A 19,553-nucleotide genomic window follows, 5' to 3' on the forward strand; every position below is an offset into this window, starting at 1 on the left:
GATATGTGGGTGGCCCGATTTGACTGCCAAACTTAGCCAGCGATGTGATAAACATTAGCGGCTAGTCAGCTGTATCATGCAATATGGCCAGTTAGCCACTATATGCCAGATTCTATATAGCATGCCTAGAGATCTATGCCAAAATCTAAGCATATTCTATAACAACGTGCAAAACTTAACTTGCTTAACAAGCCAGTGTATTTAACATTACTTAACAAGCAATAATGAGCACTAATTGGCAATACTTAGAATTCATATGTATAAGTCGCTAAGCAGATTCTGTACCAAACTGCATCTAAAGTGCGCAGTTCAAAAGGGGAGTGGCTATAGGTGGAAAAATGGGCATTTTGTGGGCATACCATGCCTAAATCTAGGTGTTGCTTATAGAATGTGATTAGGCAGAAATGTTTACCATTTGGATTTTTTAGGCACCATAAATAGAATCTGGCCCTATGTGCTGACCACAAATATTCAGCAGGAGATAGCCAGCTATCCCCCGCAGAATATCGCAGATAGCCGGTTAAGTGCTTTTTAACCGACCAGGAGCAGTTCCTGGTCCGTTAAATAGCGCTGAATATCAGACGGAATATGTTTCCATGCTTATTCTTCTCAAAGACCTGGAATTTATTGATGCAGATATAAATCTGATAACAAAGGATCTTGAAAGCTGTACAGAAAGGGTATTCATTTCTTTTTTTTATTCTTTTCTAGGTTTCACTGAATAAATAAAACATGATGGAAAATGCAAATAAAACCTCCGTCTCAAACTTTATTCTCCTGGGATTCACGCCTGTTCAGGAGCTATGCCTTGCCTTATTTTTGGTATTTCTAGCCATTTTTCTGATCACTTTACTAGGAAATTCTGTCATTATTGCAGTGATCCGTCTCAGTTCCCAGCTCCACACACCTATGTACTTCTTCCTAAGCATCTTATCTGCGATTGATATTTGTTTTATAACAGTCACTGTTCCCAATATGCTAAAAATCCTCATCTCTGAAAGTAAAACCATCTCTTATTCAGGTTGCCTGGCTCAGGTCTATTTCTTCATTTCTTTTGCAGGGACAGAGTGCTTTCTTCTAGCTGTGATGGCTTATGATCGCTATGTAGCCATTTGCTCTCCTTTACAGTATACACTGGTGATGAATTCAAAGCTCTGTCACTATTTAGTAATCGGTTCCTTTCTTGGAGGGTTTCTTAAGTCTCTCTTGCACACTCTTTTGTTACTTAGATTGTCTTTTTGTCACTCCAATATCATTAATCACTTCTTCTGTGACCTGACTGGATTGTACAAGCTTTCTTGCTCTGATACCTCCCTAAATGAACTAATGATCTTTATTGAGGGGCCTTTCACTTTAATTGTTCCCTTTGTAATCATAGTGTTATCGTACTGCCGCATCATCATTACCATTCTGAAGATGTCCTCCTCAGAAAGTAGGCACAAGGCCTTCTCTACCTGCTCATCCCACCTCACAGTGGTTACTTTATTGTATGGATCTACTATTATTATAAATGTGCGTCCCTCTTCATCATATTCTCCAAAGAAGGACAAGGTTGCTGCTGTAATATATTCTGTCTTAACTCCCATGTTAAATCCGTTCATTTATAGCTTGAGGAACAATGAAATGAAGGGTGTATTGAGAACATTATGGACAAAAGTTTATCCTGAGAGATTATAGATATCTTGGCTGATAAGAGGCTATAAATATAAAGGCAAATAATCAAATGTTAGGAATATCTTTTTACTGGACAAATTTAATGACATTTGTGACTAGTTTTCTAGAGTTATGATTCCATCAACAGGTCTAAGAAACCATCTCCTGTTACTATCATAGTTTGAACATTTCTGGTATTCTCTATCACTTGCTGTTGATGAATACAAAATCCTAATGTCCTGGATCTTTCCATATCCCTGTAGATTACGTCACAAATCCTCCTTTTCCTCAGAAGGGTATAACAGCCAAATGTTGCACAGAAAACATCTTTGGGCTGCTGAAAAGTCAGTTTCATACTTTCTTTTGATTTTTACTCCATCTCGCACAATTGCATCAAAATGGATTATATGCAATCAGCTCAGTAAAAATTCTTATCCATAAAATAACATCAATTATAACTAAATGTGCTTATCCTTTTATTTCCATAAATGTAAGAATAAAATAACAAGCACCGAGCTTCTTCCTTGTAAACAAATAGTTGTTGCCTTCTCTCTTCTCCAAAGATAATTGATTCCAAAGTTTTGGCCCTGCAGAATAGAACATTGTGATTCCTGGAGATATTAACCCCAACTGCCATGCTCCACAGGAATAGCCTCAAACAACCAAGCTGAACAAGAGTGTACATCACATTGACCCCTAGTACATTTTACAATGGTTGCCATCAGTCATTCACAAAAAAAAAAGTCATTGCAAAATGAGACCATAGTCAACTGGAACATCTTGCAGATTTTCATTTTCAATAGTATTTTTTTTAATACCAAAATTATTAAACAAAATATCCCTGTCAATGGGATCATTTTCCAAATATGTTAGAAAAAATGTCTTTGCCTCCAACAGCAGCAGCCAATGTTCATACTCCACAAACTCCAACTTTTGAAGGTTACATTTGGAAAGACATTAGCATAGTGAGTTCAAATAATCCAACTTATTTATTTATACATTTTTCTGCATTTATATCCTGTTTTAACCAAAGTGGGTTACCCACTTAAACAAACATAATTAAAATTATATGCTAAAAAATATCAGTGAACACTTTCTGCACAAAGTATTATCACCAAGAGAGTCGTATCCATCTAGAAAGGCCTTTACAAAGCAGTGAGTCTTCAAACATTATTTTAAATTGCTATGTGTTTACATATCCTCAGATTCTATATTGCGTGCCTAGCATTCTGCGCTGAAATCCAAGCGTATTCTACAACACCATGTGCAACTTAATTGGCTTAACAAGCCAATAAGCATTGTTAACAGCACCTGACAAGCAATAATGTGCACTAATTGACAATAATTTGAATGTATGCGCACAATTCACTAAGCGTAATGTAATGCGCCTAAATTTTAATGCATGCAGGCAAAAGGAGTGTGGTTATAGGTGGGGAAATGGGCATTTTATGGATGTTCCAAAATTTACACATGTTGTTATAGACTATAGCCTTCTATGCCTAAATCTACACAACAGGATTTTCACATTTCTGTTGGTGTAAATGGATGCGCATAGTTTTAGGCGCTAGGATATCAACTAAGCATTTTCTATATACTGCACCTAAATCTAGGCACTGCTTATATAATACACTTATATTGAAATGTTTTCTGTGCAGATTTTTTAAGTGCCATATATAGAATCTGACCCACAATGTTGCAAATATTCATGAAGCTTATTCTGCATTGATAATAGCAAGAGAAATACAACAGTAGTATAAGTTATAAACCTTTTGTGAAACTAATTGATTTTGACATGTGCCATACCCACATCTGGGTTGTCAGCCAATCAGAATTGAGGATCTGCCCAAGCCATGCCCACTCTTTGCCCAAGCTATGCCCACTTCCCGCTCCCACACTACCTCTTTGGATGATGTCACCAGATCTGATATCATAGCCACACCCCTTTTGCATAATCCAGCCCCAAACATCGCCCTTTTTGCATACTGTGTGGGCAAAAGCTGTTTGACTCCTAAGAAATCATTTCCTTAGCAGAAGGCCTAGATGGTAGTTAGACTGATAATGACATGGATTTGACAGACAAAAAGCGGATGGGATGGCCAGAGATGCAGCCAATGACATGGAAATATATAAAGCAGCAGAGGATGCTGAAATTGCAGATCTTCTAATCCAAATGGAGGAGTGGTCTCCCACAGTTTCAGAGGTAAGCATATATTTTGTTTTCTTTCTGATTAAAAAAAAAAAGAATATGGGATATACATTGCATTGTTTTTTTTCTTGAATCATGTTTAACAGACTGTCAACATTCTGTTATAGATGAACCACGATGACTATAAAAATATGACAGAATCACAGACGGACAGTGTCTCCTGTACTTGATATTTGTGTAGCTGTCAATACATACCCGAGAATGCCCTAAGTATACAGAGACTCTGTAAATAAGCCTATAGACTGCAGGATGCCGGGGAAATGAGATGGTGTCACAGCATTGGTCTTATTAAACAACCAAGGATCCTCCACCCTTTTTACCAGCAAAACATATTCAAATAGCTTGTACGAATATCCATACACTGTATTATATAGCACTGCTGGTCCCTGGTCATAGTTAAAGACTATGATGGTTGTGCATTGAATATGTGGGGGTTTAGCAGACATGTCTGTCTGAAATGACATCCTCATGTATAAGCACAGAAACTTTAAGCGCTTTGCGAGAGACTATGTTTGGAGTGTGCTCTAAGCTTCATTATGATTACAGGATATAAAATGGAGCTATTGATGGTATATAATGAAAGTATTAATATAGTCATCAGTTGAAAGTGTAAAAATAGTGCATTATCCTTTTGAAAAGCTAGATAGTATGGTGCATCATTTGAAGGACCACAACTATGTTAATTACATCCATTGTATAGTTCTTGAAAGAAAACTCAAACCATTTTTCAAATGCCTGTGATGATTTCAATAGGTTTGTATCTGTTTCAGAATTTGGAACATGTTGAACAGCAGTAGACAGTAGACATCTCTACCTGTTTTCAAATCTATGCTGAAAACCCACCTTTTAACCACTGCTTTGGGCTCCTAACTACTACTTAATGACCTCCCCTTGTTCCTTCTCACCCTGTACTTCCCTCGCCCTTAATTGTCTTGTCCGTCTGTATTATTTTTAGATTGTAAGCTCTATTGAGCAGGGACTGTCTCTCTATGCCAGGTGTTCAGGGCTGCGTGCGTCTGGTAGCGCTATACAAATGTTAATAATAATAATAAGTGTGGGCAGCTGCTGGCATAGGCTCAGCCATTAAATAAATGTACAAAAAGATGGTAATATAATCATAATAAAAGTAATAATCTAATGAAGCATGTTGTGTGTTCTTATGAAAGGGTGAAAATCAAAAACAGAGGTTTGCCATGTCTTAGGACCCAGGCATTTTACCTACATTTCAGGACATATGGAGGAGCATAATCGAACGGCGCCGGCCAAATAGCTGGCCGGCCAACTTTGGGGCCGGCGCCATAAGCGGGCGGAGCCAACCGTATTTTTGAAAAAGATGGCCGGCCATCTTTTTCTTTGCTAATATGGTTGGGCCCGGCCAAATGTCAGAGATCGCCGGGTTTGAGATGGCCGGCATCGTTTTTTGGCCATAATGGAAAATAATGCCAGCGATCTCAAACCTGACGAAATCCAAGGCATTTGGTCAAGGGAGGAGCCAGCATTTGTAGTGCATTAGCCCTTCTCACATGCCAGGACACCAACCGGGCACCCTAGGGGGCACTTCCAAAAATAAAAAAAAATAAATAAAATCAAAATATCTCCCAGGTGCATAGCTCCCTTCCCTTGGGTACTGAGCCCCCCATATCCCCCCCAAAACCCACTCCCCACAACTCTACACCATTACCATAGCTCTAAGGGGTGAAGGGGGCACCTACATGTGGGTACAGTGGGTTTTGGGTGGGTTTTGGAGGGTTCCCATTTACCACCACTACTGTAACAGGTGGGGGGAGGGGTGGGCCTGGGTCCACCTGTCTGAAGTGTATTGCACCCACTAAAAACTGCTCCAGGGACTTGCATACTGCTGTCATGAAGCTGGGTATGACATTTCAGGCTGGCATAGAGGCTGGCAAAAAATGTTTTTTTATCTTTTTTTTGGGTGGAAGGGGGTTGGTGACCACTGAGGGAGTAAGGGGAGGTCATCCCCGATTCCCTCTGGTGGTCATCTGGTCAGTTGGGGCCCCTTTTTGAAGCTTGGTCTTTTACCTCAACCCAACTTGATTGAATCTTATCTTCCCTATCCCAATACAACATATTGTACCTATCCCGTACCGGATTTGGTGAATGCCTTCACAATATTATGTAAGCCACATTGAGCCTGCAAATATTTGGGAAAATGTGGGATACAAATGTAACAAATAAATAAATTAAATAAACAAATTTTAAAAAAGGGACCAAGTAAAGCCGGCGAAATGCTTGTCAAGCCTGGCTTTTTTTTTCCATTATCAGGCGAAGCCGGCCATCTCGTGAGCATGCCCCTGTCCCGCCCTGTCCCGCCTTCACTACCCTACCGACACACCCCCTTGATATTTTGCCGGCTCCGTGACAGAAAGCAGTTGAACCCGGCCAAAATGGGCTTTTGATTATACCGATATGGCCGGGTTCAGGAGATCGCCGGCCATCTCCCGATTTGTGTCGGAAGATGGACAGCGATCACTTTCGAAAATGAGCTGGTTGGTCACAATTGACCTATCAGCCTAACACATGTGGTAGGGGTTTTAGAGGAGGGGTCTCCTCGTTTGTCCAACCATATTACTTAGAGACAGTTTTAAGTAGAAACATCCATGATCTGTATACAAAAGCTTGGGATTGTTCCAGAAGGAATGGTGGAAGAGTATAAGGTCTGCTTGATCTTTTTAGTTCTCCCAGATATTGATTCTACAGAGAGCAGCAGTAATAGTGATACAGTAAGATTTTTTAAAAATATACCATTGTTTCTTCACGCAGACTAAATGAATCATTAACTTACAAAAGTCAGGCATGTTCTATACAGGAAGAACACAATCATTCTTTGTATCAAGGAGCAAAGAATAAGCACATACTGCTTGAGCATGCTTTTTTCCAAGGAAAAGATTCCACAGGGAAAAAGCGCCTGTGCAAGTGTTTGCAGGTCCTCAAGCTAATGTATATTAATAAACCACATAAGTTAGCTACGGGTGATTAATGTGTTTGTACACTCAGTGGCGTACCAAGGGGGGGCGGTGGGGGCGGTCCGCCCCGGGTGCACGCCGCTGGGGGGGTGCCACAGCGCGCGCCTGTTGCCCTGTCTCCGAGTTCGCAATTCGCATGTGTTCATTGCTCCCTCTGAGTCTGCCCCGGTTACTTCCTGTTCCGGGGCAGACTCAGAGGGAGCAGTGAACACATGCGAATTGCGAACTCAGAGACAGGGCAACAGGCGCACGCCGCGGCACCCCCCCCAGTGGCATGCACCCAGGGGGGTGTCATTTCGCCGAGGGGGGAGAGGTGTCATTTCGCCGGGGGGGGGGGGGGGGGGTCGTGCTGCACCCGGGGGGGGGGGCACATCGGCGATCCGCCCCGGGTGCCAGCCAGCGTCGGAACGCCACTGTGTACACTAGATATTTTGACAACGCAGAATACGAACCATGTGTTGGCTACTGTTCACCCCTACTGTTCAAAGAAACATCTCACACAGTGTGGGGGGTCCACTAATATAAAAAGTAAGCTTTTATATTGTTTAAAAGAACTGATTTTGCACCATGTTGGTTCTAATTCGATGTTACTTGTCTGCTGGCTACAAAAAGTATTTTTCTCAGCATTTGAAAGCCTTACAAAATGGCATGTGTAGCTTGGACCATGTGGCGACTGCATGATATGGTACAAGGTCTTGCTGGCAGCCATCTTGATGACCTCAAGTAACAGGATCCTGTGAGCACTTACTTGTTAGTTATGATTTTGTACTTTTTATCCATAGGCCGAGAAAAAAAGATGTCTGCAGGGCACACAATATGGTCACATTCATTCACCAAACCTAGAGACAAATCCAACCATCCCATCAACAAAAGAGGACAGCACACAAACTAAGCGCTGCTCAAAGAAACATCCCATACAGTGGGATGGGGAGTCGCTACAACAAAACGTAAGCCTTTATTAAAAAAAAAAAAGGAACTGTGTTTTGCAGCTTGATGTTTTGAATTTGTGGTTACTTACCTATCAAATACAAAAAAATCTTTTTCTCAGTGCTTGATAGCCTTAGGAAATGGTGTTTATAGCTTTGGTCACGTGGCATCTGCATGGTACAGCACTGGGCTTCGTTGACAGCTATTTTGATGACCTCAAGCGACATGAACCTATGAGCCTATGATGAACCTATGATTTTGTACTTTTTATCCAAAGGTCAGGAAAAAGAACCTGATAGTGAACCTGCTGCATTAGGATATATGACACAGACACATCCTTACAACAAGCCTAGAGACAAATCCAATAATCTTAAAAAGCATCTGGGTCACCCTTCCAAGAAAGAGGGAAGCATCTGAGTCACCTCCCTACCCACAAAAAGAAAGAGGAAAAAAGAGGATGCATTGAGATATCTATTCAGCGAGCAGGCCTTCGGGCATGGATACCATTGGTAGTGAGTATGAGACCAGTAATGATTCTGAAACTGTGAGTGATTCTGTATCTGAAAATGTTACATTGGACCTTCAGCCCTTGAGTGATTCTATTATAGACATTGTATCTGAAACTATAACAGCTGACATTTGTAGTGCCCTGGTCCTCCTGACATGCCAGGACACCAACCGGGCACCCTAAGGGGACCTGCAGTGGACTTTGTAAAATGCCCCCAGGAACATAGCTCCCTTACCTTGTGTGCTGAGCCCCCCCCAAAAAAAACACTACCCACAACTGTACACCACTGTCATATCCCTTAAGGGTGAAGGAGGCACCTATATATGGGTACAGTGGGTTTGTGGTGGGTTTTGCAGAGCTCGTTGTTTCCTCCACAAATGAAACAGGTAGGGGGGTATGGGCCTGGGTTCGCCTGTATGAAGTGCCCTGCAGTACCCACTAAAACTGCTCCAGGGACCTGCATACTGCTGTCATGGACCTGAGTATGACATCTGAGGCTGGCATAGAGGCTGGCACGAAATATTTTTAAAGATGTTTTTTTAGGGTGGGAGGGGGTTAGTGACCACTGGGGGAGTAATGGGAGGTCAACCTTGATTCTCTCCGGTGGTCATCAGGTCATTTTGGGCACCTTTTTGTGCTTTATTTGTAACAAAAATAGGTTCGGGTGAAAACATCCAAGTGTTCCTCAGGAATGTTCTTGTTTTTTTCGATTATGGATCAAAGATGTCCAAATGTTAGGCACGCCCAAGCCCCGCCTTCCCTATGCCTCTGACATGCCCCCTTGAACGTCCTTGTGACGGACTTCTGCTAGAGACGTCCAAAATCGGATTTCGTTTATACCAATTTGGATGTCCCTGGGAGAAGAACGTCCATCATACGATTTATGTTGAAAGATGGACATCCTTCTCTTTCAAAAATGAACCCGAAAGTCTCTGTTTTTCCTGATGTTTCCAAATGGACATAGCTTAGGAGGAAGAATTTTCTGGCATCGCACAAGTCTGTACTTGATTTGGGTGCCTCTTCAATTGTGTTTTCCGTGTAAGTAGTCAGCCAGTGATTGAGGAGAGAGTGAAAGGGGGTGGGAGCGGAGGGCACTTTGAGGAGGGAGTTGAGGGTGGCTAACGTTCTGATAGGAAATAAACCATTTACACTTCAGGCAGGTGGACCCAGGCCCATCCCCCCTACCTGTAACACTTGTGCTGGTAAATGGGAGGCTTCCAAAACCCACTGTACCCACATGTAGGTGCCCCATTCACCCCTAAGAGCTATGGTAGTGTTGTACATTTGTGGGTAGTGGGTTTTGGGGGAGGGGGGTTGGGGGCTCAGCACCCGTGGTAAGGGACCTATGCATGTGGGAGCGTTGTCTGAAGTCCACCGCACTGACCTCTAGGGTGTCCAGTTGGTGTCCTGGCATGTCAGGAGGGCGAGTGTACTACTAATCCTGGCCCCTCCCATGACCAAATGGCTTGGATTGGGACGTTTTTGAGCTGGGCGTTTTTAGTTTCCATTATCACAAAAAAAAAAAAATGCCCAGCTCAGAAAGGACCAAATCCATGCCCATTTGGTCCGTTCAAACCGTATTTTCGAAACAAAAGATGGACGCCCATTTTTTTCAAAAATACTGTCTGTCCCGCTTCTTCACGTACCTGTTTTCGGACATAGATGCCCATGGAGATGGGCGTTCGCGTTCGATTATGCCCCTCCACGTCATGCAAACAAATCTGATCACAGTACCCCCTTGTTTAGAGAAAGTCACTGTCTACTGGTTAAACAAAGAATTATTCACAAGATTTTATTTCTCACTTTTAAGGCATTTAAAATAGGTCTCTTAATAACAATAAAGAACATTTTAAACAAGGACCAGTGATTAATGTGATTGTAAATTAAGAAATTATTTAAGAAGTGCTCACTTCACACGTCAGTCATGATAAAAGTGACTGGCTGAGTAGAGAACCATCATCGCACTCCAGCGTCCTCAAAACCACAGTACATACAAGCATGCACTGTATTATGACTCGAATCAAAATAGATTAAAAGGCCAGTGTTATAGGAAATATAGTTTCTGGGTGTCTCCACTGACAAACGTTAGTCAAGCAGAGAAGTGAAATGAAAGCCATGGCAATGTACACGATACTATATTGAAAAGGAAGCCACCACAGAGATAAGGGCCTCCGTCAACAATTAGATGGTGCGCAAATAATCATACATTCAAAGAAACCATGACAGGAGTTTGTTATCTTGATAAATCTAATGATATAGTTCAGCAGCTGTGTCCAAATCACTGTAGCTTGCTAGCATAATCTAGCAGCAACCACTCAATAATGTTGCCAACTTCTTCAGTCCCCCAAATGCCAAATGACCCAGCCATCTTCAATCAATGAATTTCCTGCTCTACCCTCCCCTCCCCTCCCCCCTTCACAGGCACTTTTTGCCAAAAGATAGAACCTTCTTCAGGCTCCTTTCAGATCACTTGATTGCCACCTCACTGTTTGAATTTTCTTGAGCTGTGTCCTGAATCTCCCTTTTATGTGTGTGTGTGTGTGTGTGTGTGTGTGCTATCAGTAGTGGTCCCAGCTGCAGTGTAAGCAGCCAAAAAAGCTGCAACCGAAGCTTCTTTGTTGTCATCCCTGCATCCCCTGCTTCTGCTGCCGATTTTAATGCAGGGGGCCTGGTGGCGGACAGAGCTTCTGGGCAGGCAGGTGAGACCAGGGACTGCAGTGGCGGCGAGGGTGTCGGGGGGGGGGGGCGAGGGCGGCGGCGGCCTTGCCCCGGGCCTGGCTTAGTCTCTCAGCGACCCTGCCTATTCCTCCTGACTACTTCTAAAACCACTTCAGAGCCACCAGGTCTTTCACCACTAACTCCCCATTTTCTGCCAACTTCTTGGCAGACCTTCTCAGAATAGCTCTTTCTCTCCACATTTGCCTTCCAGCTCTAAGATTATCTGAGGTGACTATTTTGTAAATGTAATTATAGGGGTTAATAATCACAGCCATTTAAGCAGACACGAGAGACTCTTGCCTGCTGAAATCATGATCACCGTCTTGAAACCGGGCAGGAGAGGTGCATTACAAGGGTAGAATAAAGGAGGAACAGGCAGTTATACAGGTGCCAGCAATACTCAGTGCTAATGCAGTCATAGTTAAATGAGCAGATAGGACCATACAAAAAACATTGCTAACTATGTCCGCTTAGCAAATCAGAAGCTGGCACTGAATATCAGCTGGCACTCACATAGATTCCAGCTATTGGCTTGTATCTTCCATTGTTCTCCCCTCCCTCCCTACCCCCCTGGCAGGACCCAATTCCCCTTTCCCAGAAACCCCAACAAGTCCTCCCCCAGCATACATTATCCCCCTCCCAACCACTACAACCAAACCTCATAACACCCCCAGTTCCCTTTCCGAATCCCCCTCACCAATACACCTGACTTCCTCAGGCCTACTGGTTTATCTATGGTGGTCCAGTGGGTAATTAGGACAGGAGCAAACCCCACTTGCTCCTGCCCTTAGTGGCTCTGGTGAAAAAAATGGCTGCCATGACCTATAGTGGTATTTGCATGGTACCACCACTAGGGGCTGATGCTAGAAGTGGTGGCAACTATTTTGTCACTGGAGCCATTAAGAGCAAGAGTGAGTAGGGTTTACTCATACCCCAATCACCCACTGGATCACAAGAGATGAGCAGCTTGGTCTGGGGGTCATACTGGGACATGAGAGAGTGACTTAGGTTGGGAGGATCAGGTGTTGTGTAACCTAGGGGTTAATAAAATAAATAAAATTACCGGAGTCCCAGAGTTCCGTTGTGGCCAGCAGCATAGGTCCTTGGAATTTGCTGAGACCTGAGCTTCTGTTGGCTTGGTAACAGCGGCTGGCAGTTGGCAGAGTGGGTTTGGTGCTGAGAGGGTGAGGACGTGCTGCGCTGATTGTGTATGACAGAGGAGGATTTGAGTGAGAGAAAGAAGGAAAACATAAAAACAGGGAAGTGTTGGTGATTGAGGGTGGAAGGGCATTATAGGAGAGGTGATAGTACTGTGGAAAAAGTGTTTTGTTCTTAAGATTTGTGTGATTGGGTGTGAGTGGTGGAGTTTGGGAGTAAAAGCCAATTGCTAAGGTTTAATTGAGATGTAAATATTGGAAAAGGGAGGTTGAGTAGTGAGTAGGAGCTAAAGTTTCTGGGAAATACTGTAACTGGGAAAAGAACTGTGAAAGGAGGTGAGGGTGTAGTGGATGCAGTGAGTTGGAATGTTGAGAGCTGAGCTGACTGTGGAATGTAGAGAGCTGCGCTGCACTGGCAACTGAGACCTATCACTCTGATAGTGATTAGGGAAAGGAAAAATCTAGGACAGGCACTGGAAAGGAAACAAACTTTAATTTTATTTAATTTTGATAGTTAGCAGTGTCCACAGTTGAAAAAACCATTCCTTATTTAGTCCCTTAAAAATACAAGAGGAAGTTTTAGGGTTTTGCTTCCAATTATTTTGTTTGAAAGTGAGGTGTAGGGGGAAGAATTCCGCAAGGAGTGGGACCACTGAACAACTCACGAGCTCCAACTAAGAAAGTCTGCATTCCAGGAAAAAAAGAGAAAAACAGCAGTCTACCCCAGCTAAGTAACTGTGCATGCTGAACAGAGTAACATAAAAGTAGACACACACAGACATACAGGAGAGGGAATTAAAAGAATAACAAACAAAATATATACTTACCCAGAATCCTTGGTGATTGAAGATTGACGGAAAACCTAAAGGAAGAGAAAAAGTGAAACAAAGAATCAAATTCTTGCAATATCTATTTACAAGACTTAAAATATAAGTCACATTACATTCTCATTTAACATATATATTCCTTTCGAAACTCAATGAATATTAATGCTTATTACTCCTTTTATACACAACCTTTAGATTTGCAGTTAAATTTATATCTCATCAAGTATCTGAGGTTGATTCAAATACACAATCTTTAGTTCATCAATCTATTACTCAACAATTAGATACTTCTGATATCCTATTTCTTTAAATATATCCATTCATCATGTCTACTTGTATTCATCTAAATTTAATGGCGGTCAAAATTACCTCTTACTTTCAAACAATGACAGCGTTTAATTTTAAATCACGTTTATTCTATTTACTATTATTTTTCTATTGGAACAAATAATTGGCAATGTTTATGTAACGGAAGTTCTTTATTTGTTATTCAGAAAAGTTGCGTCTTATCACATATCTCTTTCTTTTACACACATTACATGTTTAGTTTAGGGACATTCCAATTTCCGTTTTCAATTAGCTGTCATTTATTTGGTAATTAGACATTAGTTTTTTCCCTCCATTTTTTGAAAAATGTCATTTCCTTTATTTCATTTATTTAATAGGCACTGACGCCACCGCCATCTTTTATAGCATTTTGTAATTGCAAACGTCTCTTAGGAGAGGAGATAAGCATTAAGTATCAAAGTATTTCTTCTGTTCCATAGCATTTAACTATCACACAAACAATTTATTTATTTAGTCCGCAGATCTCTGTTTGTTTTGCACATATATAGCTTTCGGTATTTTAGGTTTCAAATGGGTGGATATATATACATAACACGAAGTTTAGATAGAAGCACTTAGTGGAGGTTTCAAAAATTTTCCCCGAGAGTAGATATCGTTTTAATAGATATTTAAGTGACTACAAAATCAGTAATAGCTATAATCTTATCTTGTGTATTCTACAAAATTTGGCCCTTCATAATCTGAGAAGCATGTATAAAAACTTTCTTAGGATGACGTCACTCCATAATTTTCACTTAGCATTGACGTACTTTATCTTTAATTAATTTACTGGCAGCTTCATTTTTTTCTCGTTCAATTTTCCTCTTTTTTTCTTTTCTCTTTTGCAGTATAACAGGCTTGTTCCTGGTCATTACAAAAAAAATTTTTTCCGAGGAGAGGAGGTAAGCTCGCTCGGATTCTTCATAGTTTATTATTTATTATTTTTTATTGTTTATTTTTTATACAATGTTCAACACAAATATATCTCCATACAGGGCTCTTTTTTTTATTTTTTTTTTTAATTGGATTTTATATACATATATCTCACCATATTTTGTTAATAGTATAGAGTTGGTAGTATTTATTTTTTAACGATTCTATCATTTTCATTTAGCGTTTAGTTTGATATCGCATTATTATATGATGCATTATCTTTATGTTTCATTAATATCACAATTAATATTTCCCTTTACTGTTTCATTCAGAATTATTCTAAATGAAATTACTAACTGATATGATTGATTTTACACAAGGATTTCAATAAATTGTCCATCTTGTTTTCTGGCATTCCACTAATTCATTGGCTATTTTTAATTGTTTCCATTTTTTATGTTTACTCTCATCATCATATATATAGACCCAAGAGGGTTCTGCTACATCATTTTTCTCAGAGCGTACGTTTCACAACATACTACCCGAGGTATTTTATTATTAATTCATTAGATTCTTATTTACAGAATGAGTCATGTACAACCTTTAATTGTGCATGGCTAAGTCACCATATTCATGTGGTAATCAGTAATACAGGCAATTAAGTCTTTTAGAGATAAGTATACATAAGGATATGGTTTTTTGTTTTTATTTATTGATTATTTAATACTTTATTTTCATGGTTAATATTATGTTATACGGTAATTATAGATGAATGTATATCCTTACATTTTTTATTATTTATTTTTTAATTACACATATATATCATACATATATTCTTTTATTCTTTGGTTTCAATTTGAATACAATTATAATGTTTGTTTTTCAATTTGGATTTATGTATCATTTATTGCATATTCCATGCGTTTTAACAATCTATACTTGTTAATATATATAAAAAAATTTCTATATAATTTTAATATACTTTTCAAATAATTTTTAATATTCAAGTTAACTCTTCAGATTATGGTGTTGACAATTTCATATTCATTTATGATGTAACATTAAGCTCTTGATGGTTATGTGTTATTTTATCATATACAATATAATATAATTATTTTTAATGTCCTGTCTTATTTGTTCCATTGTTTTATTTAGGTTATAAAGACCCCTGAGGCAGGCCTTTGGGCCAAAACACGGCCGTGTCGGGTCATTTTTTATATGAATAAACACATTTTTTGGTATCCTCATTCGTTCTCCTCACTTTTTTTGTTTCATTTCTTAAAATATATGAAACATCTACATTTTCCAAAGAAACGTTATAATAAGAGACACTTATCTGATGTGCTCTGGCGGCAAGTTGACTGTTTTACCTACAGGGAGATAAAAAGTAATTAGAACAATAAGAATATTGAGGGTTTATTATAGAGTTTTACACTAAGTTTAGTTAATGGTGCAAGGTAATTAAGCTTATGTTTATTTTGAATGTTTAAGTTATTGTATTAAAACTGTTCCAACTAAAATAAAAAACTGAGTTTGTTCCCCTTTTCCAGAAAAATCCTAAACTTTAGTTTTAATTCCTCTTCCATCCTTTGAGGGCGGGAGACGAGGATAGTATCCTGCACTAGTCCCCTATTCCTGAATGTGTACCCTGACAGCAGCCACGACCACAACATCGCTGTCCTGGGACCACATTTCTGGGAAATAACCCTGACTGGGGTGGGGGGGGGGGGCTAGATACAGTTGATTAAGCTTGTCTGGCTGGGAGGTCAAGAAGGGGGAGTTGTGTTGAGAGAACCTAATATCCCCTTATTCTTGTCTTGACTAATATTCAGCTGGGACCTCTATAAATGTCTTGGTCTGAAACTGAATATCCAAAGCAAATTTAGCCAGTCACAGTCAGTGCTTAAAAAATGCTGACCACTGTTAGCTGAATGTTGACCAGATTATTTCTTATAGTAACCTAGTAACATAGTAAATGACGGCAGATAAAATCCTGTACGGTCCTTCCAGTTTGCTCATCCCAATACAATATGAACAAACCCAAAATATAATCACCCCAGATTACACCCTCCCTATCTCAGGCAGCCTGAAAATCCTCGGCGTTACTATCGACCATAACCTTACACTTGAGATCCAAGTTAACTCTACAACTAAGAAAATGTTCCATTCAATGTGGAAACTCAAACGCGTAAAACCATTCTTCCCGAGGGAAACATTTTGCAGCTTGATACAATCAATGGTACTAAGCCATGCAGACTACTGCAATGGAATTTACGTGGGATGCAAAAAACAACTCATAAAGAAAGTTCAGAACACTCAAAATACAGCAGCCAGGCTTATATTTGGAAAAACGCGATTCGTAAGAACCAAACCCCTCAGAGAAAAACTGCACTGGCTACCAATCAAAGAACGTATTGCTTTCAAAATCTGCACCCTGGTCCATAAAATTATCTACGGCCCGGGATACATGACAGACCTCATAGACCTACCAATAAGAAACACAATCGGATCAACACGAACATACCTAAATCTCCACTACCCAAGCTGCAAAGGACTCAAATACAAATCAACCTATGCATCCAGCTTCTCCTACATAAGCACACAACTGTGGAACGCAGTACCAAAAGCCATGAAAACAATGTACGACCACCTGAACTTCTGGAGATCACTAAAAACCAACCTGTTCAAAAAGGTATACCCTATCGACCCAACTTAAGTGCCTAAACCTTGCAACACAATGAAACCAAAGCTCATAATAGACTCTGCACAACTCTTCCTCTCTACGATTCCCCAGTGTGTCTATAACACATGAACCTTATCTGACCACAACAACTCTTGGCATTTGTTTCTCTACCGGAGATGGTGAACACCTCTACGGTACAATATAAGCCACATTGAGCCTGCAAATAGGTGGGAAAATGTGGGATGCAAATGTAACAAATAAAATAAAATAAGATTAACTCATTTTACATGGTATGTGATACTTTATATGCATACCTGAGTTTGAGTTATCCTTGTCATTCTCAGGGCACAGAACACAGAAGTTTGCCCAGCACTCTTCTTGTACTAATAGTTCTGAAGCTAATGTCGAAGCCCCTTAAAATTTATACTCTAGCCCATCCATATCTATTCAGACACAATCAGGGCATAGACTGTAGAAGTCTGCCCAGTCTGCCCAGCACTGGTTTTGCTTCCCAATTACTGGTGTTGCCACCCAATCTCCACTAAGATTCAGTGGATCCATTCCTTCTAAGCAGGATTTCTTTGTGTTTATCCCAGGCGTGTTTGAATTCCATTACCGTTTTCATCTCCACCACCTCCCATGGGAGGGCATTCCATGCATCTACCACCGTTTCTGTGAAAAAATACTTCTTGACATTACTCCTGAGTCTGCCCACCTTTAACCTCAATTCATTTCCTCTAGTACTACCGCCTTCCTGTCTCCAGAAAAAGTTTGTTTGCGGATTAATGCCTTTCAAATATTTGAACGACTGTATCATGTCACCTCTGTTTCTCCTTTCCTCCAAGGTATACATGTTCAAGTCGGCAAGTCTCTCCTCGTACAGTTTGCAGCGCAAATCCCATATAGTTTTTGTAGCTTTTCTTTGCATCACTTCCAGTCTTTTTACATCTTTAACAAGATATGGCCCCTAAAACTGAACAGTACAGACAGAGAGGGTAATACAGTATACAATCAAAGAAACCAAAAGAAAAAAGCAACACTGGGCCTTCAAGAATGGGACAACAGGAGTACTTTATTAGCCAAAGACCCGACATGGGCCTTGTTTCGGCGCCAAAAAGGCGCCTGCCTCAGGGGTCTATTAATAAAAACATATAAATACATCAATAAAATAGAACATACAAAATAAATAATGACAGCATCGTGTTAACTTCAAGTATAAATAATATATGAAAAATTAAAAAATGAAATATTGATATTACAAACAATTATATTGATTCAATACCTTGTGTAAAATTATAATGTTCCAGCAACCGTATAATAGTCATAGAGACAGCTCCAATAGATTTTAAAATTTTAAAATATAAGCTGACATAGTGCCAACCGATTTTAAAATATAGGCAGACATGTAATGAGAGATTTATAATATGCAAATTATATGAAAATATATTTTAAAGAATTTTTAAGAAAAAGATTTTTTTTGGACATATATGTCCACGTATATACACATATATATACAAATATACATCCAAAACTGTAAGAACTAATGATATTTACAGTATATGTTTTTTGAAGGCATGTATCATGTAGTGGTTCTAATAGATAGAATAATGTGGTTTATCTGATCTCAATATGTGTGATGGCTGCAACGTCATCGGTGTAATTAGCAATATGTATATATATAAAAAACCATCATTAGAACAGGCTTACCAAATTGTAGATATAGCGATCGTACAGAGTTCAAGTTGTAAGTGCCTACAAAATGAATAGACAGGAGTTGAAAAAGTATATATATTTTTAGGGGAACTCGGCAAGTACTCATGGCCCCCTTCAGAGAAGGAATGGTGTCTAGGTATATAAAGTGTGGAGATAACAGTGCACTTCTTAATGATTGAAAAGGCACTCCTTAGTGATTGAGGCGGAAACCCGATATTTAGTTGACTTATTACTGATATCATGCCTCACTTTTAACATATACATAAGAAATGAAGGAGAAACGCCCAGAGAGAAAATTGCCGATTGGGCTGATTAAAAGACTTCTTACCTTAAAGACAGCCTGGGTAACTTGCATTAATTTCGCTATAGCGCGAAAAAAAGGGCTCCAGCGAAGGAGCCTTCTCCTGTCTGTTCCGAAAGGATAAATGGTTATTTAGTGTCAGATCCTTTCTATATAAAGTAACAAAAAAGGCGGCAAAAGAAAGACGCCAAGGGAAAATTGTTTGTGAAGGGTTGTGTGAGCGTCATTAAGACGTTGGCGTAATGACGTCATATTTTCTAATGCGGAGATGAATTTTAAAGGAGACAGAGCACCATTTGAGGTGCTTTCAGGCATGACACATACAATTGTGATGGTTATCAGTCAAGATAAAAAATACAACATATGATTATATATCAACATAAACAGTTGTAAAACTGAACACAATACTCCAAGTGGAGCCTCACCAATGACTTGTAGAGGGGCATCGACACCCCTTTTCTTCTGCTGGTCATACCCCTTTCTATGCAGCCTAGCATCCTTCTGGCCATGGCTGTCGCCTTGTCACATTGTTTCTTCACCTTCAGATCCTCGGACACCAACACCTCAAAGTCTCTCTCCTGAGACAAGCTTACTAATCTCTCCCCTCCTATTTGATATTTCTTCTTGGGTGTCTGCACCCCAAGTGCATCACTCTACACTTCTTGGCACTCCAGTC

General features: G+C 40.1%; 1 protein-coding gene across 1 annotated transcript; it reads left to right on the forward strand.

Annotated features, from left to right (window-relative positions):
- The first annotated feature begins 732 nt into the window (after positions 1-732).
- LOC115461932 (olfactory receptor 1361-like) lies at positions 733-1,677 on the forward strand. Its single transcript, XM_030191983.1, has one exon. It carries the CDS (start codon positions 733-735, stop codon positions 1,675-1,677), a length of 945 nt encoding a protein of 314 aa, XP_030047843.1.
- The last annotated feature ends 17,876 nt before the right edge of the window (positions 1,678-19,553 follow it).

This window comes from Microcaecilia unicolor, chromosome 2, assembly GCF_901765095.1.
Source record: "Microcaecilia unicolor chromosome 2, aMicUni1.1, whole genome shotgun sequence".
Lineage (NCBI taxonomy): Eukaryota > Metazoa > Chordata > Amphibia > Gymnophiona > Siphonopidae > Microcaecilia > Microcaecilia unicolor.

What these genes read in the sequence shown, in the direction of transcription:
- LOC115461932 (XM_030191983.1), top strand. Translation starts at nt 733, where the DNA reads ATGATGGAAAATGCAAATAAAACCTCCGTCTCAAACTTTATTCTCCTG.